A 22,320-nucleotide genomic window follows, 5' to 3' on the forward strand; every position below is an offset into this window, starting at 1 on the left:
CGTTATGAGAACTCAAGTCTTACTCACCCAAGGCCTCTATCAGACACTGTATGATATCACACTGAAGTCTTACCGGCCTCCAAGGAGCTCTAATCAAAGGGGAGGATTGGCCATCTTAGCCTGAGGGGAGCATGGGTCTTGTGTGTTTGTGTGTGTGAACAGCAGATGTGTGTGTGTGCGTGCAGACAGTGTGTGTGTGTGAGCACATACAGTATGTGACTGTGTGTGAGTGTGTCTGTGTGTGAGTGTGTGTGTGTGTCTGTGAGTGTGTCTGTGTGTGAGTGTGTGTGTCTGTGTGTGTCTGTGAGTGTGTGTGTGTGTGTCTGTGTGTGTGTGTGAGTGTGTGTGTTGAAATATCGAGGTGCACACGACTGCACTCCACGTCTCCCTCACATCATCTCCCCAGAACACCACATGGTCTGCATCATGTCATGATCTCACCCCAGGGAGGACTTGGGACCAAATCGTACCTGTGCCAAACCCGGCACATCATTACCACAACAAACTGTTCTTTAACAAAGCTTCCAGGTCTACAGATTCCTGTACAATATTATTTAACGTGTAGCTTAGCACTATAACATTCAAAACAGAACAATACATAATTATTTTTGGCTGTTGGCCAAATCCCTGAGGTTATAGCAACGACGTCACTGCTATAAAATAATACAAGCAAACAACAAACAATAATAAAATGATGGTAAGAAGTAGATCAAGAGACTGATGTGAATGTTGAGCTATAACAATTTATTGAGCATAAAAGTATACAAATATCATGCATCGTATTTACAGCAAATCTTTTAGAAAAAGTTGACATCGTTTGCAAAACCGACTGATTGAAGTGTACTGAGATAAGGTAAATTACATTTTTGGTTGTTTCATGATTGCTCAATCTAGATACAAAAGGTAGCATAACAAAAGCATAGACACGTAGCTTTAGAGCCCTCAGAGCCTTGCCTAATCAACTCTCCATGAGACTCCACCTCTCTCCACCACTCTCTTTTCAAAAGAACTCATACATACTGTACACACAAACACACATTCACATTAGTATACTATTCACACAAACATACAGAACACAAACACACACACACATACGTTTACAGACAACAGTGAGGTAGACAAAAGTTCAGAAAATAAACCAAAGAAATACAATCTATTTTTAAGGGTCTCATTGAGGAGGTCTACAGTATGGATTTCTGATCCCAATAAAGCTGTTTTTTCTCCAACATGTCCTCAGCTGTTGGGCGACTAGTGTGTGAAGTGAGGCTTGTGTTTGAAGGTAGATCACTATTTCAAACACTCAAATGGAGCCTCACAGAGGAGGCAAAGTTATGGATGAACGTGAAATAACCTATAAGCGAAACTATTAACCCATAGGAATGTAGAAAAAAATAAATAAAGAATTGAATTCACAAATGACCACTGATGATCGGTAACTTTTACTCCCACATAAAAGGCATTTTAAACAATCCCTTAGAAAACATGTACTGTAACAACCACAAGTAATATGCTAAATGAGACCATGAAGAAGGAATACAATTTGACTTGTAATCACTTTTAAATGGTTGTTACTTAATCAGTATCACACTGAAGTAACACCATCGTATATGCTAATTTCTTATTGGAATCTATCACATTATCGTTACATATTAAAGATATATTACTTTCGATTTTCTTTAATATAATCTTCTAATTTAGGGTAATTGTTGGGCTTGGGAGATGTCAGAATCAAAACTTTACATATAAAGGTAATTGCTCATATTTATTTCTAAACAAAAGGTTATATGTACATTTATGAAAAATAAAAAGTAGCGCATAAAAAATTCACAGTACTGGGAGACTAAAGCTTGACTCTCGGTAAATATATTCGAAATATAATTTTATAGACAAATAATATATTTATACTCTGTTTTTCACTTTTGGAGACATCTATTGTATACATGTTTACATAAAACAAACACATTAATATAAAAGCTTTGAGATAACATACATTCTGTTTTGCAGCCAGTATTTACACAAGTTTCTGAATAAAGTTTGTCTACTGTACTAGATGTAATTTTCATTTGAAACACCTATTCCTTGAATTCATTAAAACCAATCCCTTTCTTCCTTTCATAAAACAAACTTTAAAATTCAAGGATATCTTAACATTTAGATTTAACATAAACATTGATACCTACAGTACCCAAACATGTACATTTAAACCTTTTTGAACACGCTCATGTAAACCTATCCATATAAGTCTAAACATGTAGGTGATTGATTCATGTCTGTTAAGGCACAAAAAGGAACATTCATTAATTTGACGGTGGGGATAATCTGGCTTTATATCAATTAAGGGACGAACGTCATGTTTAGACCACACAAAACTTCTCACTTTCAATGTACAACGTAAAACCTGAAAGTTAGGTTGACTCAAAATGGTTTGTTGAAATTGCCTGAAATTGAAAGGCTCTAGGCAATTAAATTCAACAGACCATTTGCGTAAACGTAACTTTTAAGATTTTACAATGTAGAAGCCACTTGTCTCACTCGACACTTTCAATTTCTTCTTAAAACAAGGACATCAACATCAAAAAAATCCAAGCAATGATAAAGGGAATGTAGTAGAGACATGTACTGTACACTTGTAAGATCATAAGTCTACCGATCGACCCCGCTTTAAAATATACTTTACTGTACTGAAAGAACAACAAAGAGGTTTACTGTAGTTCCACCACCAAACCAAACCAGCGTTAGAACCATTTATCAAAAACTCAAAATGGTGGCTCAAAGGTATTGATATATTATTTACATTAGCTGAAAGTTTGCTAGTGGTTCAGGACCCAGATGAGAAACTTGTTTTTTTGCAGGACTTGTAATGCCCTCAATCATAACACGGCAGTTCGACACAAGTTATTTGTGGTTCAGTGTTGTTGCTTTACAGAAACCGTACTGTGGATTCACATTGAAAATCTGGATTGTGATTGTGGCTACTGGCAAATGGCTGTAGAATAAAATATAAAAAAAATTGGACAAAAAAAACATAACACAAAAAGCATAAAGAAAAAACTTGATTTTAAACCCTTTCTGTTTTTTTTTTTTTTACAATATTTACAAAATATACATACCATTGCAATGGCTGTTTTGAATAATATGGAATGATATAAAGGGACGTCATAATGTCCCCGTGAATCAAAGTACTGTACACTAACACCTGCCAATCTTGAAGTTTAGACATTCTTCAGAACTGGCATCACTATCACTATAACCAAATATATCCACTAAACATACACCTGCTGGTGTTAAAAAACATCCTTAAAGACTGACAGATGTCGCTATTACATGCTATTAATACAGGATGACTTTCTTATATATTATAATATGACTAACTATCTTTCTTACAGGCTCATCCTCTTCCTCCTCTTCCTCCTCCTCCTCATCATCATCAGAGTTCACATTTTCTTCTACATTCTAGAGCATCTATCTATACATTCAACATCTGTGCTGCGTTCTGTGGTCTCTTCAGATAGCGAGTGATTTTCCAAACATGCCAAGTTGTGCCTCTCTCTCCATAACAAAAAGCAGAAGCGTCTCTCCGCCGCTCTCTGATCGAGTGGTCGACTGGATCCCCACCTAGTTATACTTGAACAGCATGAGATAAGCTGGCCGTACTCACGACAGTCTACAACTGGATAATACTGACTTAGTCTGTGCAAAGAACCTCATCGCTACGGATGCTTCTGGTTGCACGCTTGCTCTTATTTACAGCCTACACTTTACCATTTAAGGTAAGAACAAAATGATCTGTTGTGGTTGAAAGTTTAAAAAGCAGCATTTGGACAGGAGACAATTGGCTGGACATACCTGTATCACTTTTAAGGGTTAGTTTAGCACTAGATCTGATGTCTGATTGCCTTTCTGGGCCTCTGTGCGGTCCTGCTCACAGACCAGTCACACCAGTACAGTAGTCATGTCATGAGACTCTAAACGTCTCTTTTGCAATGGCGGAAAGGGATTACTATATTCTTTTGGTATGTCGAGAAAACCGTGTTGTATTTCTCTTCTTTAAATCCTCCTCCTTCTGTGCTCAACACAAAGCATCCCAGAATAATCCCTTTCATCCAGGGAAACCAAAGTCAACAAACCAGTCCCCATGACCCGTGTGGCCCTTCCTGTGCCCCCGGTGGGGGGTGGGCGCGTCCCGCTGGGTCGCCCTGGGTTACGCCGTGCTGCTGCTGGAACAGGGGGTGCTTTGTGTGCTGCCGATGCTGTGGGCCGCGCTGCTGTTCTCCGAGACGGGAAGAGGCTTCTGGACCCGCTGCCTCTCAGCTGTCTCACCTGGAGAACGAGGAGAGAGGGGGGGAGAGAGGGTGGGGGAGAGGGGGAGGGGGGAGAGAGGGGGAGAGATGGGGGAGGGGGAGAGATGGGGGAGAGAGGGTGGGGGAGAGGGGAGAGATGGGGGAGGGGGAGAGATGGGGGAGAGAGGGGGGAGAGAGGGGGAGAGAGGGGGAGAGAGGGGGAGAGAGGGGGAGGGGGAGAGAGGAGGAGAGAGGGGGAGAGAGGGGGAGAGAGGGGGGCAGAATGAGAAGATTGGTGATTGTGACATTTAGAAATGTTCCCAATGTAAAGACAAGCTTTTTATCATCTTTCGTATTCTCAATTATGAAAGACAGATATAAACTCAAACACAAAGGGCATGGGTCAAAGGTCTCAAGTTGGTCTGAGTCTCCACTGCTGTCTAGCTGGTCCATGTGGTAGCTATTTTACTGACATGGTTTTCTAAGTGAATGTAACATTTCCAGGCAGATGACAAAAAGAGTCACATTAAGTTAGAAGCCAAACGATCACTTCTCACAAACAACATTCTGAGTGGAAAGAACTGACAATTCCTAATCCAGTTCTCCTCGCTATCTGGAAGCGATTAGCGTGGCTTTAGCAGATATAGCAGAGCTAGCATGAGCCAGACCTTCTGCCTGGGTCTCAACCACGGACTTGTTTATTGTTCTATGTTGAAATGAGCATTCCAGTTTGTGGATTCCTGGTCGGTGGAGCTGAGACAAAGTTAGGGGGCCAAAAAAAATGCTTCCATTTGTTTGGAAAGTTTTTTTTCCCTGACATAGAACTGGAAGCATTGGGGAAGAAAATAAAAAAAAGATTGTGTTTGTTTAAAATATTTGGCACGGTGTAGCTCTGGTATTAAAATGCACTCTGTTCATTGTTTGTTTGAATGCTGTCTCCCTTCCTGCACAGCGTACAGAGAGCTGGATAGGAACTCTGTCTACTGTATATGAATCTGGGATGGTTTTATTTCTGTTTTCATGTTAATATGATTGTGTATGTGGAGCAAGTCGCGTTCCCTCTCCTAGGCCCCTCGACTCTTCTAATGTTTGCCAGAGCTAGGCTGCCAGACCTCCAGTTAAAAACCTCCAGCTCCACGCAGAGCCTTGTGCTTTCAAACAAAAAAGGTCTAAAATGAAGTACTTCTCTCTCTGTCTCTGTGTGTCTCTCTCTTTCTCTCCCTCGCTCTCTATCTCTCTGTTCGTTAAGATGTCTACTTCTTTGCTTTCACCTTAGCCAAAATAAAAAGAGCTTATGTGTTAGTTATATGGAACCGTAACTTGTAACATGAGTTTCATTCAAAAACGACATAAATGTGTTAGCCAGCTGGCCGATGGAGATGAATAATGGATATGTGTCACCTTAGTAGAAATCTATTGACCTCCTTTCGCCAGGCAATCTCTCAGCCAGCTCCCTCTCTCTGTCACTGAGGTAGCTTCCGAAGTCTGTGGGATGACCTATCGCCTATCCCGGAAAGGAACAGTAACACTCGGCTATACTTCCTTTGTCAACGTCCACATTCTGAACCATAGAATGCCCCTGAATGTTTGTGAATACTTCGGCACCATACAGGAAGCACTTCTGAGGACGTGCACATTCCATGAAGTCACTTACTGTGTCAACAACATTCTCCGCAGTGTTTTGTAGTAAAAAACAAAAACAAAGAAACATTTCTAAATAAAAGCGGCACTACTTCCGGCAAATTCTGCGAGCATGTACTATCTATCCTGATTATGTACCATCTCATTGTGACCTACTTCCTTCCTTTAGAGGTGCTTTTGAAAATAACCGGAGGCCTATATATGTTCATAAGAGAGGCTTTATGGCTTCAATCTTAACCAACCTCACTGTCTGAAACTGCAATAGGACCCAGGGGGAGAAGAGAGGATATTTCCATGCCTCGCCGTTCAATTTTTAAAATAGTCCACGCTGATATTTTTGGGTTGTTTTCGAGCGCCAACGTTGTTGGGGTTAACTTGAAACCGCCAGTGTTGCCATCTAAGGTCTGTTTGACTCCTACAGGTTGATACTCTCTGTAACAAAGAGGCAGAATGGTGAAACGTCGTTCAACAGAGGAAGGGTCCTGGCACCATGGTCACAAGCATGCGCCTGGAACGCTTTCATCACAACTTTGAAAAGGACCATTCCTAATCTTCTCATAACCCAATTCTTTACACCTGTTTCCTTGTGGAAGTCAAACTTTTGACCTGGATAATTTTAGGAAATAGGCCAGTCAAAATGCTTGTATTTCTGTGTTGGTCTCCCTAGGAAACTCATAAAGCTCAAATAAAGTGGACTTTTTAAGAGGTGCCAGTATAAACAGCCTGATGAAGATAAGACGACTCGGGCCTGACACCTGATCTGCTCCAGCTTACGGTATGAATGAACAGTCTCTCCACAGCCGGCAAAGTGACTCGGGTCCAATCAGATCCGAATGAAACGCCCGGAAGGTGAAAGACTAAATCGTTTCGAAACGGGGGACTTGGATGCACGTCATCAAAGTTTAAATGAAAACTTTGTTCACGCACACGGGCTGTCTACAGAACGCTCTGTGTTTCCATATGATTTGAAGATTGGGGAGTCAGTTGGCTGAGCGGTGAGGGAAATGACTGCTAAATGACTAAATGTAAATGTAAGTCAAAAAGCAATGAGGAGACCACACGCTCAAGAGATACAGTCAGCGCTACTCACAATGGATTGATACTTTAACCACTTCTTCCCAAAGTGACAGCGTATGAACGAAACACAGACACATTGTTCCACTTCCTGGTTGACTCATGGACGAGTCCCTGATCCGGTTTCGGACGAATCTCACACTGACAGTTTTCCGCCGAGGCAGCGGGTCGATAGCGAGGCAGATACGCAGTGAGACGGTCAGGCAGAGAACAGGACGCCTCTGTGCTCCGTGGGCCGCGAGGACCCTGCTTCCTCCTTGCGGCCAGCCGGGGTCACCAGCCCAGGGACAGTGGGAAAGGTCCTGGCGTCTAATGGACAGATTGTGTCTCTCTTCCTGCGAGAGCCATGCTCAACTGGACAAGGGGAATTCCAGGCCCTCTCTGGCCATTGTGCTGAGAATACCCCCCGACCACCCCTCAGTCCCCGAAAAAACAATTCAAAGACAGGAAAGTGAAGACCTCGTTTTGCTGACTAACAGGATGTATTTACAGTCGACTAAGTTCATATGGTATTGTTTAAGAGGCCTCGGGGCGTTGAGGGGGCTGCTGGGAGATTAGAACGAGAGCTCGTTGGCACGGAGACGTGAGGCATTCTTTTCATCAGCTCCGAGAGCTATGGGAGCCTCTTGTCCTGTGGGAGGTAAAGGGACAGTGACACAAACCCACCTACCTGTGTGAGAGTAGATGAACCACAGGGCTCCCGTTAGCAAGGCCCCGATCACGAAGGCGGAAAACGCGATCCCGACCACCGTCGGAGTGTCCAGCCCGTACATGGCTGTGAGAGAAGGAAGGAGAAGAACGCAGCGAGTTGAAAACATGTGAGTCAAAGGAAACAAACATTGTACATGTTGGGGTCTGTGGTTGGCTGAGCGGTTAGGGAATCGGGTTATTAATCGGAAGGTTGCCGGTTCGATTCCCGGCCGTGCTATATGACGTTGTGTCCTTGGGCAAGGCACTTCACCTTACTTGCCTCGGGGGGAATGTCCCTGTACTTACTGTAAGTCGCTCTGGATAAGAGCGTCTGCTAAATGACTAAATGTAAATTTACATTTCATATCGGAAAAAAACGAGTACTGTAGGTAAACGAAATAAAGAATTGTGTTCTTACGTTCACGTGGAGGATCCAGAGGGTTTTCTGGTGGGGATGGTTCATCTGAAAATACAGACCAAACACATGCTTGTTGACCATAAGGTAACATTAAAGCCAATATCAATACAAACTGACTCTGGTTTGGGGGTGTTCTAATCTGCGATAGCGCCTTGCGTTTGCCTCTTCTCTTATCTTTAACCCAAGCAGCTGGTGGGAGTCACTAAGGTGACGGCGTCCTAAAGGACGAACCTGATGACTTCCAACAAGGGTCAGCTTACTCTTTTCATAAGTCGTCTGGACACTGTTCAAAAGTGAAATTAGCTGTAATTATGTCCCGACAACACAACACAATGGTGCTTGTGTGGAGGGCGAACTCAAGAGCGCGCTGGTCCCGGGCCAAAACTCCGGCACAATGGCGTCTATTCTCGGCGAGGAACACCTTTGGATTTACATTCCTCGTGACGGGACGATGACAGACCATCAGAGGAGGGTTTGATTTCAGACGGGAGCCTCGGCTACCCACCCCCCCCCCCCACCCCCCCCCATCCCCCCCCACCCCTTATCTGTCCCGTCAGGCTCATCGGGCAGGGAATGCAGCAGCGGCCCGTCAACACCGACGTCTCCCCGGTCCTTTGCGTGTGCGGACTGAGGAGAGGCTAGCCGAGTCAGCGCCCCGGCCCACGGAGTCACAAATACCCACTGGTGGGGCAGATGACTTTCCCAGTGCATGCATGATAGACTCGAGTGCTGTATATAAACGGACGAGCTAGTTTTACGGAGGAAGGAAAGCTGCAGTGACAGAATGTTCCGGGCCGAGGGCACGCCGTGAGAGATGAGGCCCACCTTCGGGTTGCTGCTGGGGTTTTGGGCCAAGGCTGTATGCATGAGAGGTCAGAGTTCTGGCCGGCCCCACCCAACCATGTGCTCTAATAAAGCGGCTGAACGGACAACCACCCCCGAGCCTTCCCGACCAAAGCTCCTCCACCTCTGCCAACACGAGATTCTGTGCAAGCGCCCCTTTTGTTCCGTGAACGCGCCCCGCTATCTAAAGGGAGCTGTGCTATGCGGTGAGAGCCCCACAACAGAGACAAAGATCTCATCTGTGCGCTCTCTGACAGAGTTCAGACCCTGTTCGGATAGCTGAAGTAACGTCATTTATTTGCCTGTGCGTCGAGTGGACGGACACTCCTTGGAAACGGCTTGTTTCCTTTCAAATCCTTTCCTCTGAAGTGTGACGGGGGGGACAGAGGGAGTCCTTCTTCACTCTGGTGGTCTGCCTTCGTGGAACACACCTGGTGACCGGGTTGCACAAGTGGACATTTCCAATCGGAAAAATAGCTGCAAACAGCTTGTTTTTTTGGATAGCTGGATCGAAAATCTTCTGAAACGAATGCAGGCCAAGTGTTTAGGATGCTAGAGTGCAGAAAGTAAGCCTCTCTCCACTTCCCAACAATCCTGTCCACTTCAGGATAAACCGTGTGGAAATCGACGATCCTGTGAGCTTTCCTCATGGTTTACAATTCCATAAACGAGGGGGAATTTATTGATGTTGTGGAGCGGTACATCACCTTTTGATGGCAAGGCTTTGAGGCTGTTATATGTTTCCATGCACCGAACTGCCCACAAACAGCTCTCTTTGATTTGTAGATCAAGCTGAACGCGTTGGGTCCCCTCCAGTGCAGGGCAAAGGCCCCTTGAAAGCCCGCTTGTTTTTTTTCTCGCCCATCTCGGCACAAGAGATGCCTTTGTGTTAGAAGCATGGCTTTGGAGCTCATGCAAAAAAAAATTCATTAGCTTTATGGCATATCTGTGTTTACTTAATCCGCATTACGGAAAATAAACCCGCTGCGCTGGCATACTGGCATCAGCGGTAGACACCATTACACTGGTTGCCAGGTTTGGCTAGCTGAGCTTAGTTCTGGCACACGAAGGCCTCACTAGGGCAATTACTCAGACTTCAGGGTTCTCCACGAGCTGAAAGAGAGCGTTGAGGTGGCTAAGGTTTGTGTGTTCCAAAAAGACACGAGATGTTATGCGGCATCTAACAGCGTGGCACGGTGGTTTGTTAACAGGGCTTAACCAAGTACAGTCAACACTCCCATTTCTATCTGCCAATCCTGGTTCGCTCAGAGCACAATGACAGCCCTTAGTGATTAAAACGCTTTGATATACTATTCAACTCGCAAGCCAATAAAAGTTGACTCACACCAACCACAGTCCACTAGCTGATGTAATTGCACCACGGGGAGGCTGATTAGAAAAACCCTTGGCACTTAAAAAGCTATTGGGCTCTCATGATATCACCCACATCTCAGCTTAGGTCATAATTAGTCAAACGTGACCGTTCGGTTGGTCAACCACGGCCCTCCCCATCCACACCCCACCCATGGTGTGATCACACACACACACATCCAACCGCCTCTACGGTCCTCGGAGACTGAATAAGTAAGCAAATGAGCGAGCGAGCAAGGAGAGGCCTTGGGGTCTGGCTGCTCTCCCACAGCCTGTGAGAGCCCTCCTCCCTGCTCCCCTCCTCCCTGCTCCCCTCCTCCCTGCTCCCCTCCTCCCTGCTCCCCTCCTCCCTGCTCCCCTCCTCCCTGCTCCCCTCCCTGCTCCCCTCCTCCCTGCTCCCTCCTCCCTGCTCCCCTCCTCCCTGCTCCCCTCCTCCCTGCTCCCTCCTCCCTGCTCCCTCCTCCCTGCTCCCCTCCTCCCTGCTCCCTCCTCCCTGCTCCCTCCTCCCTGCTCCCCTCCTCCCTGCTCCCTCCTCCCTGCTCCCTCCTCCCTGCTCCCCTCCTCCCTGCTCCCCTCCTCCCTCCTCCCTCCTCCCTGCTCCCCTCCTCCCTGCTCCCCTCCTCCCTCCTCCCTCCTCCCTGCTCCCCTCCTCCCTGCTCCCCTCCTCCCTCCTCCCTGCTCCCCTCCTCCCTGCTCCCCTCCTCCCTGCTCCCTCCTGCTCCCCTCCTCCCTCCTCCCTGCTCCCTCCTCCCTCCTCCCTCCTCCCTCCTCCCTCCTCCCTCCTCCCTGCTCCCCTCCTCCCTGCTCCCCTCCTCCCTGCTCCCCTCCTCCCTCCTCCCCTCCTCCCTGCTCCGCTCCTCCCTGCTCCCTCCTCCCTGCTCCCCTCCTCCCTGCTCCCCTCCTCCCTGCTCCCTCCTCCCTGCTCCCCTCCTCCCTGCTCCCTCCTCCCTGCTCCCTCCTCCCTGCTCCCCTCCTCCCCTCCTCCCTGCTCCCCTCCTCCCTGCTCCCCTCCTCCCTGCTCCCTCCTCCCTGCTCCCCTCCTCCCTGCTCCCTCCTCCCTGCTCCCCTCCTCCCTGCTCCCCTCCTCCCTGCTCCCCTCCTCCCTGCTCCCCTCCTCCCTGCTCCCTCCTCCCTGCTCCCCTCCTCCCTGCTCCCTCCTCCCTGCTCCCCTCCTCCCTGCTCCCCTCCTCCCTCCTCCCTGCTCCCCTCCTCCCTCCTCCCTCCTCCCTGCTCCCCTCCTCCCTGCTCCCCTCCTCCCTCCTCCCTGCTCCCCTCCTCCCTGCTCCCCTCCTCCCTGCTCCCTCCTCCCTGCTCCCCTCCTCCCTGCTCCCCTCCTCCCTGCTCCCTGCTCCCTGCTCCCTCCTCCCTGCTCCCCTCCTCCCTGCTCCCTGCTCCCCTCCTCCCTCCTCCCTGCTCCCCTCCTCCCTGCTCCCTCCTCCCTGCTCCCCTCCTCCCTGCTCCCCTCCTCCCCTCCTCCCTCCTCCCCTCCTCCCTGCTCCGCTCCTCCCTGCTCCCTCCTCCCTGCTCCCTCCTCCCTGCTCCCCTCCACCCTGCTCCCCTCCTCCCTGCTCCCTCCTCCCTGCTCCCCTCCTCCCTGCTCCCTCCTCCCTGCTCCCTCCTCCCTGCTCCCCTCCTCCCCTCCTCCCTGCTCCCCTCCTCCCTGCTCCCCTCCTCCCTGCTCCCTCCTCCCTGCTCCCCTCCTCCCTGCTCCCTCCTCCCTGCTCCCCTCCTCCCTGCTCCCCTCCTCCCTGCTCCCCTCCTCCCTGCTCCCCTCCTCCCTGCTCCCTCCTCCCTGCTCCCCTCCTCCCTGCTCCCCTCCTCCCTCCTCCCTGCTCCCCTCCTCCCTCCTCCCTCCTCCCTGCTCCCCTCCTCCCCTCCTCCCTCCTCCCTGCTCCCCTCCTCCCTGCTCCCCTCCTCCCTGCTCCCTCCTCCCTGCTCCCCTCCTCCCTGCTCCCCTCCTCCCTGCTCCCTCCTCCCTCCTCCCTGCTCCCCTCCTCCCTGCTCCCTGCTCCCCTCCTCCCTCCTCCCTGCTCCCCTCCTCCCTGCTCCCCTCCTCCCTGCTCCCCTCCTCCCTGCTCCCTCCTCCCTGCTCCCTCCTCCCTGCTCCCCTCCTCCCTGCTCCCTGCTCCCCTCCTCCCTCCTCCCTGCTCCCCTCCTCCCTGCTCCCTCCTCCCTGCTCCCCTCCTCCCTGCTCCCCTCCTCCCTGCTCCCTCCTCCCTGCTCCCCTCCTCCCTGCTCCCCTCCTCCCTGCTCCCCTCCTCCCTCCTCCCTGCTCCCTCCTCCCTGCTCACCTCCTCCCCTCCTACCTCCTCCCCTCTCTCTACCGGGAAGACGAGGCCGAGACGAGAGAAGAGCTTAAGTGGAAACAACTGGAGCTCCGTGCTGCATGACTCCTCTCTGCTGCCTGGTGCGCGGAGGTAGCACTGGGCCCGGGCCCTCAGAGGAACTCCCTTCTGCGCTGATCACACATGCACAGGCATGTACACACACACACAGGCATGTACACACACACACACACAGGCATGTACACACATGCACAGGCATGTACACAGGCACACACACACAGGCATGTACACACACACACACACACAGGCATGTACACACACACACAGGCATGTACACAGGCACACAGGCATGTACACAGGCACACACACACAGGCATGTACACACACACACACACAGGCATGTACACAGGCACACAGGCATGTACACAGGCACACACACACAGGCATGTACACACACACACACACAGGCATGTACACACACACACAGGCATGTACACAGGCACACACACACAGGCATGTACACACACACACACACAGGCATGTACACACACACAGGCATGTACACACACACACAGGCATGTACACAGGCACACAGGCATGTACACAGGCACACACACACAGGCATGTACACACACACACACACAGGCATGTACACAGGCACACAGGCATGTACACAGGCACACACACACAGGCATGTACACACACACACACACAGGCATGTACACACACACACAGGCATGTACACAGGCACACAGGCATGTACACAGGCACACACACACAGGCATGTACACACACACACACACAGGCATGTACACAGGCACACACACACAGGCATGTACACACACTCACAGGCATGTACACACACTCACACAGGCATGTACACACACACACACACACACACCACACAGGCATGTACACAGGCATTAAACACACACACACAGGCATCTACACACACACACGCACAGGCATGTACACAGGCATTAAACACACACACACAGGCATCTACACACACACACGCACAGGCATGTACACAGGCACACACACACGCTGTCCCACAAGCAAATGAAGTCCAGATGCAGCAGCACAGTGAGTGCTGCTCTGTGACAGTCAGTGACAGTTTGGGCCCTTCTGGTCATACCCCCTAGGTCAGCTGACCAGCACTGCACCAGCTGTCTGGTCAGCGAGACATGCTGTGATCGTGGTGCGTCAGGCCCCCCCCCCCCCCCCCCCCCCCCCCCCCGGCTGCGTCCTCACCTGGCTGCTCCGGAGGGTCGTCAGACACGACCACCAGGGGTCTCGAGGACGTCTTGCTGTTCCTCGTCATGGCCAGGATCACGGCGATGCTGACCGACGTCTCGCCCATGCCGACCGACGGGCAGGTCTGCTCCAGCTGTAAGCACTGCGTGGAGCAAAGCGGAATCAACCAATCAGACCTCTCCACAGAAAGGGAGTCACAAATCCAAGATGACACGGAGATACGTCCATAGAATCACCTCGTATTTAAAACTGTGTACGATCTGGATGTGTAAATCAACTAAGAGTCCGAATATTTATGGCAACAGTATACTTTCGGTCAAAGAAGAAAAAAGTAAAGGTAAAAAAAAAAAGAAGTGATATTGAATTTCTCTATCTTCTCCATCTTAAAACCAACAAGTCCTCTTTTATGTCTGAGCACGGGGAACATTTGGAAGGAAACCCTAGTGTCCCCTCGTTTTGACCCCACTCATAACCAGAAAGCAAACATTCAGCTCTACTGCAATGAGTCAGCACCAGGCCCCTTTAACGGCTCTGACAAGTTGGTTACCGTAAAATACCCCCAGAGCAGCCCAGGGCTACCCCCAGGAGCCAAAACAGAGGTCAAGTGAGCTGAAAGGGTTGCCTGTAGAAGGTTACTAAAGTTTAATGACTTAGCAGAGATGCATAAAGGGCTTTGCGAAGGGAAACCCACACTTGACCTCCTGAACCTTTGTTTTCCTCTACCGATGGCAACGTAGGAAACCTGAAGTAGATTTATGCTTCCTGTTCCTTTATAAAACTTATCAAGACTGTCAGTTGGTTAAGTCCAGCTTGAGTGAGGAGTGCAGACTAAAACACAACGCTCCAAAAGAGTCTGGCCTGGTAAAAATAGCGTAAAATATATATTTACCGTACTACACAGTACACATACGTCATTGTACACCGTACAGATAAATACGTTTTGGAGAGCTAAAGAGGTAGCGCTGTGTGACGTACCACTGGTAGCTGGTGGTTGCTCATGAGCGTCTTGGAGCAGGGGGACATCTCACAGTGGAGGAACAGGAAGGACTCGTTGAACTTGGAGTTGAAGGTGAAACCGAACCTTTTTCGGTCCACCTGGGAGTGAGGGACTTGTGGATAGTACATCACACTGTCGTCCGTGGGGCAGATGTTCTCGATGAGGAGGTAGTTCGAGGCAATGTTGGGGTTGGAGTCGGGGGAGATGAAGCAGGACTGGATCATGAAGTCCAGGTTTGGATCTGTTCTGGTGGCTACGATCTGAAGACCAAGGGGAGTAGACAAGGAACCGATCAGACTCCACCACAAATATTTGTGGCAGTGCTCCAACTTACAAAAATGCCTTGTGACAGTCTGCAAGCTTGTGTGTGAGGAACACCTTTTTGGCATGAGTCTATGTGCCAGCTGGATGGTGAGAGGACTGCTTTAACAGCAGCGAACAAGAGGCCGGAATGCTATTTAAGTAGTAATGGTCCAAGAATCACAAACCCTGAAGTGGGATTTTACTCAGAACGCCTTTCCATTTTCAGACCACAAGGCACTTCCTTCAGTTATTCCTCTACTCTTGAACAAACTACTCTTGCGCTACCGTACATGTTTTCTAACCGTGGCACACAGCTGTTGAAAAGAAAACACACACACACTCACGCACACACACACACTCACCCACACACACACACAAACACGAAGGTGGCGCTTTGACGTTTGGGCAGGGACCCCAAAAAAAAAAAATAACACGTGAAGCAAACGCAAGCTCTAACCCCCGGAGGGGAGAGAGCAGGGGGTGGAGGGGAGAGAGCAGGGGGTGGAGGGGAGAGAGCAGGGGGTGGGGGGGAGAGAGCAGGGGGTGGAGGGGGGAGAGCAGGGGGTGGAGGGGAGAGAGCAGGGGGTGGAGGGGAGAGAGCAGGGGGTGGGGGGGAGAGAGCAGGGGGTGGAGGGGGGAGAGCAGGGGGTGGGGGGGGAGAGCAGGGGGTGGAGGGGAGAGAGCAGGGGGTGGAGGGGAGAGAGCAGGGGGTGGAGGAGAGAGAGCAGGGGGTGGGGGGGAGAGAGCAGGGGGTGGAGGGGGGAGAGCAGGGGGTGGAGGGGAGAGAGCAGGGGGTGGAGGGGGGAGGAGAGGGCCAGGACCAGGCCCTGACACACAGAGGGGTCTTTGTAGCCTGCTGGCTCTCTGTCCACACTGTCACTGAAACATCCTCCTCTGATCCCATCATAAATCCTCAGATCAAAGGCCCTCGCACTATGAATCTCAAGCATTTGACACATCCTCCACTGTCTCTTTTAGTACCAGGGTCACTCTGCAGCTACGAGGCAGAATGTATACATGTAAACATCCACAGCAGGGGTGGTGAGATCTCCATATGTGCTGGGACACGTTCAAGGAGAGCGTGATGGAGGTTACGAGTGAGAAATTAGACATCAGCCTTACATCCAGACCAAGAGCAAATATTCCCTGGCCCCGTGGACACCACACGAAGAGATGAAAGCACGACAAAATCTAAGTCCAGACAAAGAGCACACACTGGACGGATTTCTGGGTTGTTTGGACAATGTTTGAATTAAGACAGAATAACAGCTACACACTGATCCTGTAGAAAGACACAGATAGAAAAACATTGCCACATGCACTCCCCAAATGCAATTTTACGATTTAAAAAAGCGGAAAACTGCCCCAACTCCCACGTCTCAAAATCGCACTACACCGTTCCTGCTGTAGATCTGTAAAAACACACAACAAACGATTTGACATTTTGTAAATTCGAAATTCTACAAATGAATTTCATTTACCTCCACAAACACTTCTTGACTTTCATAGACGGTGTAGAAAGCCTGAGGAGCGGGGACGTGGAACTTGTGGTCGTTGTACAGCTCTATGTTGAACCCCACAGCGTTAATGGGTTTGTTCCCAATCTTAGGGAAAGGTCCTGGTTCTTGAGTTTCTTGGGTGTTTCTGTACGTGCAGTTGAACTGGGGAGAGAGGAGGAAACAGCCAACAGCAACATTAACAAGATCCTGACCCTGGATTCCAGAGTCTTCACCCTCAACAACTGTGAGCCAACGTTTCATCACAGCATATCAACTTGGTTACCGGGAAAAGACAGAAGATATGGGGTAATTATGTGGTAAAAGGTATTAAAAGACAAGAGATACAGAATGGTGAGAAATAGCAAAGAGTGTTGGTAGAGAAAGACAAGAGAAGGAAGCTGGAAAGGTGATCCATGGGGATACTTTGAACTTCGACAGGAGAGAAATGCGAGGTCAGGCTAAGTTCAAGAAACAGACATCATGGGGAGACAGTGAGAGTGGTATCTCCTGTTCTTCTAGAAGCCAGATGACTCTTTATTAGCACCAAGGGACTCTGGGAAATGGAGTTTCATCCAGTTGGACACAGTTCAAACAAAAGCATAGATCGGTTGCAGTATCAAGTGTCCTAACCCAAGGCCTGTCATGCTATGTTGACGTCTACATTTGGGAAACAAACAAGCTGAAAGGTGTTACCAGTATAAAGGGCTGGGGATCACGGGGCTCTGGGAAAGATTTGTCCGTCTCTTCTGTGTCTCCAGGATAAACCACATCCCCCGACTCCAAATCATCATCATCTGGAGGTCCACCGCTCCCATCCTTGGGCTCATTTGGACTTATCATGACCTGTGAACCACATAAGATCCTGTTCAGCACACAGCTACGTTATGTGTACCAAAGGCAGAACAGCACACTTTCCCCCGCCACCGACTCCAATTCCTTTCCAATATTTCTCGCTCCAGTCGGGGAGATCAGGGTGTCTGTGAACCAGAGACGTGACTCTGGGAGAATCGTGCAACACCGTAGATGAGGCAAAGTTTAAACGTGGGAAACACACAGGGATTTCAACAGCGGTTCCCGCTAAGGCTGAAACCATAAAAAATAGTTGAAATTTCACCACAGAATGGGATGTCTCCTGGGGTTTTACACAGGGGTCAGAGATGAGTGGGGAGTGGTGTTGAACAATATCGGTTCAGTGAGGTCAGATACTCGAGCACAGCCACTCTGACGACGGCTAACCCTGGCTGGCTGTCCTAAACCTTGGTGACCGGTCACTCTGTCCACTTAATTAAAAGGTTTTATCACAGGATGGAACAAACAACATCCATTAAAAGGGGACAGGACTTTGATGTGCTGGGGCATAGAAAATGAAGATTAATTTGTTTTGAACATCGGGGTTCTGGACCAGCCCCCGTCATCAGCAGCCAAGGGAAGACGCTTGGACGTTTGCCCAGGACTTTCAATCTGTACTGGACTCAAATGTGTTGTTCTAAACATCCTCTCTCAGTGATTTCAATAGCTCGTGTGAGATGGCGATTCTTCATTGCTTGTTAGCGGAGGTACACCATGCATTCCATGTTAATGATGACAACAAAATAGTGAGTTTCCCAAACCGTCCCGGTTTTAGGGTTGTTCCCACAGATTTATTTTCTGAGAAGATAACTTGATGAATGTTGGGCTGAAGTGAGCTCATTCGCTCTCTCTGTCTCTGTCTCTGTCTCTGTCTCTGTCTCTCTCTCTCTCTCTCTCTCTCTCTCTCTCTCTCTCTCTCTCTCTCTCTCTCTCTCTTGATGAATGTTGGGCTGAAGTGAAGGTGTTTTTACTCACTGAGTTTATGTAGAGCACGACAGGGCTGTGGTGGATTGGGTACATGGTGGTCTGGCAGCCAATCAGGGGAGTCTCCAGGATGTAGTGGGTGGAGTTAACGGTGGCTTTACAAGCCGGGTCTTGAAGAGTGAGGTTGGCGTTGCCAAAACCATTGGCCTGGGAAAATTGTTAATGAAAATAAAAAAATAAGGAATTTAGAATTGAAACAAAAGCACACTTATAATCTTTGAAAGACGTGGTCTTACAGAGTAACGAATAACATTATCGTGTCGCTTCATAACATTATGTTTCTATGTGATGTAAGGTTGCAGGAAGAAACACAACCCACAAGATGATCCAACATTTTTAATCATTCATGATTACAGTTTGCGGATTTTTCCATACCGTCATGTAGTTTATTGTGTTCAAGTGCCTGGAGGTAGGCACCAGAAAACAGAAAACAGACTCAGTTTACTGCCAGCTAGTGTCAGTAGAGAGGTCTGCCTTTTCACAACCCAACACAACGAAATCTCAACCGACTAGATGTTCTTCATCAAAGACCACCAAGGGTATTGAGACATTTTTGTCGCGCCGACCAATCGCAGCATCCCATCCTCCCCTCACCTGCAGGCTCTCCTTGGCGATGCTGACCACCATCCTGCTCTCCTCACACTGCACGGCCAGGCCCACGCTCAGGACTCCCTGCTGTTCCTCGGGCTCTTCACCCAGCCAGGGCCGCTCGTCCAGGGAGGGGGGCCGCAGGAAGGGCAGGCCCTGGTCCAGGGAGGGAGGGAAGGGGAAGGGCAGGCTGGAGCGTGGGCCGGCAGACCCGGGTCCTGGGTGGAGGTTGGCATCCCGAAGGATGGAGAGCTCCGGGGGGAACAAGCCTTCGGAAAGGTCCCCCACATCTGGAAGTCACAGGGGCCACCGTTAAAAACCCTCGACGGGGAATGGCAGTTTTACAGGCATGGAAATTGCACGGAGCAGAGATAGTAAAACTAGCCCGCAATTTCACGCCTTTGCCCTTTATGTGGACGGTCAAAATGCGATGGGGTGTGATTCCAGTCATCCAAATTCAGCGAACATCATTTATTTACGGAGGAACATAGCTTGTGATTGCAGAACTGGCGCAACCGATCAACGCTTACAATACAGAGAGTAGAGGTGATCTAGTGTCACTTACCAGCCTCTCTAAGCCGGAGGTTGAAGTGGTTTGCCACAGGGGTGCTGGTGTAGGAGGTGACAGGGCTGTAGCCATGATCCTCTGCCCATCTGATCAGAGCCTGGGACCCAGAGGGCAGGTGGGTCTTGGGCGTTTTGGATACCTCCATCAGTCGGTCTGTGTTGTGGCTCAAGCCCACTGTGTCTGGAGACTGAGACAAAAACAATAGGCCGTTTTTTTTTTACAGCATGCTGATCCAATGTTAGACTGTCTTAGGAGTTTGTGAACGTAGAGCAGAAATAGGTTGCTCGTGTCTTGTCAGCTTTTTCACTGGCAGTGTCAGCAACTGGGGGAAAAAAAGCCTGAAAGTTGGCACACACGGGAAACAATGCGGGCACTTTTTCTTTCAAAGTCTGAGTCGTTTAGCAGAAATCTCTATCTACTGTAGTTCCACTTCCGTCATCTCATGAAATGAGACAGTAAAATGCACCGTGCAGCTTCAAAGTGTTCCGTGACCACAACCCACAAAGAAAGAGACTAAAACACAGTTGTCAGGGAAACAGAGTGAGGAGCGTGGTGTGCGGACATGGCCTGATCAACGCTTGGACACAAAATAAGTGCCGTTTCCCCCATAACTCCTCACTAGTTCCAGACCCTCGTCATCCTAGTACAGGGAGAGAGCTCTAATCCATTCCCACAGTGGCCCTCAAGCAGTTCTGGGGCCTATCCACCTACGGTAGCTAAACTTTGATCTTTCAAAAGCTTTCATATTGCATACATAGCTGACGTTCTCTTGAGGTTCCCCAACACACTGGCTGGTCTCCAAACATAGCTTTCTAGATACACTCACGCATGCAGAGTGTGTCATACAGCATCTGTTAAATGAGTATGAATAAACGCGTGTAGATGAATACATGTGAAACACACTGTAATGAACCCAACAGCACACTTAACCATTTACATTTAGCAGACGCTCTTATCCAGAGAGACTTACAGTAAGTACAGGGACATTCTCCCCGAGGCAAGTAGGGTGAAGTGCCTTGCCCTTACACAACATCATTTTGCACAGCCAGGATTCGACCCAACAACCTTCTGATTAATAGCCCGACTCCCTAACCGCTCATCCATCTGACCCACCATCTATAAAGTGTGAGTGTGAACTAAAGATACAGTCCATGAATGATAACGGAAAACCCCAAGAGCACACGTTGGGTACAGTGCTGCGTAGGATGCAATTTGAAGGACGAAAGAAACAACCTTTCGGAACTGCTGTGCTGAGCTCTTTCACAGGTCTCCGCTTACACACTCCGCCATGTGTTTTCAGTCACCTCCCCCCACACACACTGCCGTTAGCGTAGCTAGCGTAGCTAGCGTAGCTTCCCGGAGCACGGCTGACCTGATTGATTCAGTGCAGAACAGTAACGGGGGCAGCTGTACAAACAGGCTGGGCCCCGGCCGCCTGCCCGCCCGGGTAGAAGTGCAGCGTCATTCCTGGCACCCTTCCCTTCCAGGAGGATCAGCCTTTCAGAGTGTGGGAACCCCAGGCGCCCAGCTCAACTCCTCAGAGGTCAACACGGAACTGACGCCTGGGGGTAGGGAGGTACTGTGAGAATATACACTCCCAGGGATATGTGGGCTAATGGGTTTGGATCAAAGGTAGCTTCGGTATCTCTATGGTTACAGGGAAAACATTCTTAATGTCCACTTGAAGGTTTGACAGGCCAGTTTCAGAGCAAGAACCCCTCTCATCCGTTCCTATGAAGATGAGTGGCCTGTAGGAGTTTTGAACAAACACATTATCCAACGTCGCGAAGACGGAACTTAACATTCCATCTTCAGCACAAATACGGTCATTGGACTGTTTCCAATTTCCCATCAGCGTAAAACCAAACGATTCCCCCTGAGTGTGTCTTGTATTCTGGCAGTTAGTGTTTGCCTTTCAAACACTTAAAGCTCTAATAAAACGGTTGTTCGTATGACGTTGTCAGTCTGACCAAAAATGTAACACTTTTCCAGTTGAAGATATACGCAGGCCAGACAACATTCTACAGGGAGAGCTTGGGGCCAACAATGCTAATAATTTATGATGTGAAGCATGGCAAACAGGCCAGGGTATTCTCATAATAAAAACCAATGGGTATTCTGTAAGTTTATAAGCTTCTCATTCCGAAATCTACCCAACTCGCTCCACAATGAATACCGCTGGAGTGGTTAAGATTAATTTTCACAGTTCATCTCTGAAATTCCCTCCCTCCCCACCATCCCTCCCAAACAGACACCAGGTGGCACTTCAACAGGCCTCCGATTTTGACAAACATATCGGTCAGCGCAACAGAGAGGCCATCTTGTCTGTCATATGTTGTGACATGACTTCTGCGTGTCGCCCGTCACCATCATCGCCATGGACACGCGTGAGCCAACAATAACCCCTGCCTTCTCCTTACTAGGAAATACGAGCATTTATTCAGAAGGAAATGTATCGGAGAGGGTGTCTCTGCCGCGTTTGTAACTTACCACCACGTCCAGCTTGCCTATGACGTTGTGGGCCTTGATCACCCAGTTGACGGACCTGTCACACTTGAGCAGGAGGACGATGTCGCGATGCAGCGGCAAGTCCGGCTCCAGGGGACGCAGGTCCACCGTCACATCCACCTGGAAGGCACTGGGAAAGAGAGAGAGGGGAGGGAGAGACAGAGA

General features: G+C 49.4%; 1 protein-coding gene across 1 annotated transcript in view; it reads right to left on the minus strand.

The window, feature by feature from the left end:
• Nucleotides 1–723: 723 nt before the first annotated feature.
• tgfbr3 (transforming growth factor, beta receptor III) overlaps nt 724–22,320 on the minus strand; it is a 70,699-nt gene continuing 49,102 nt past the window's right edge. The window contains exons 16-26 of the mRNA XM_062452259.1: nt 22,138–22,285; nt 19,645–19,834; nt 19,086–19,369; nt 18,483–18,638; nt 17,352–17,501; nt 16,641–16,820; nt 14,835–15,116; nt 13,857–14,001; nt 8,104–8,148; nt 7,666–7,770; nt 724–4,320 (exon numbers count right to left, since the gene is read on the minus strand). Of these exons, the coding sequence (XP_062308243.1) occupies nt 4,202–4,320; nt 7,666–7,770; nt 8,104–8,148; nt 13,857–14,001; nt 14,835–15,116; nt 16,641–16,820; nt 17,352–17,501; nt 18,483–18,638; nt 19,086–19,369; nt 19,645–19,834; nt 22,138–22,285 (1,804 nt within the window). The 3' untranslated portion in view covers nt 724–4,201. The remainder of the gene's footprint in view (nt 4,321–7,665; nt 7,771–8,103; nt 8,149–13,856; nt 14,002–14,834; nt 15,117–16,640; nt 16,821–17,351; nt 17,502–18,482; nt 18,639–19,085; nt 19,370–19,644; nt 19,835–22,137; nt 22,286–22,320) is intronic.

Source organism: Osmerus eperlanus, chromosome 26 (assembly GCF_963692335.1).
Source record: "Osmerus eperlanus chromosome 26, fOsmEpe2.1, whole genome shotgun sequence".
NCBI classification, from domain to species: domain Eukaryota; kingdom Metazoa; phylum Chordata; class Actinopteri; order Osmeriformes; family Osmeridae; genus Osmerus; species Osmerus eperlanus.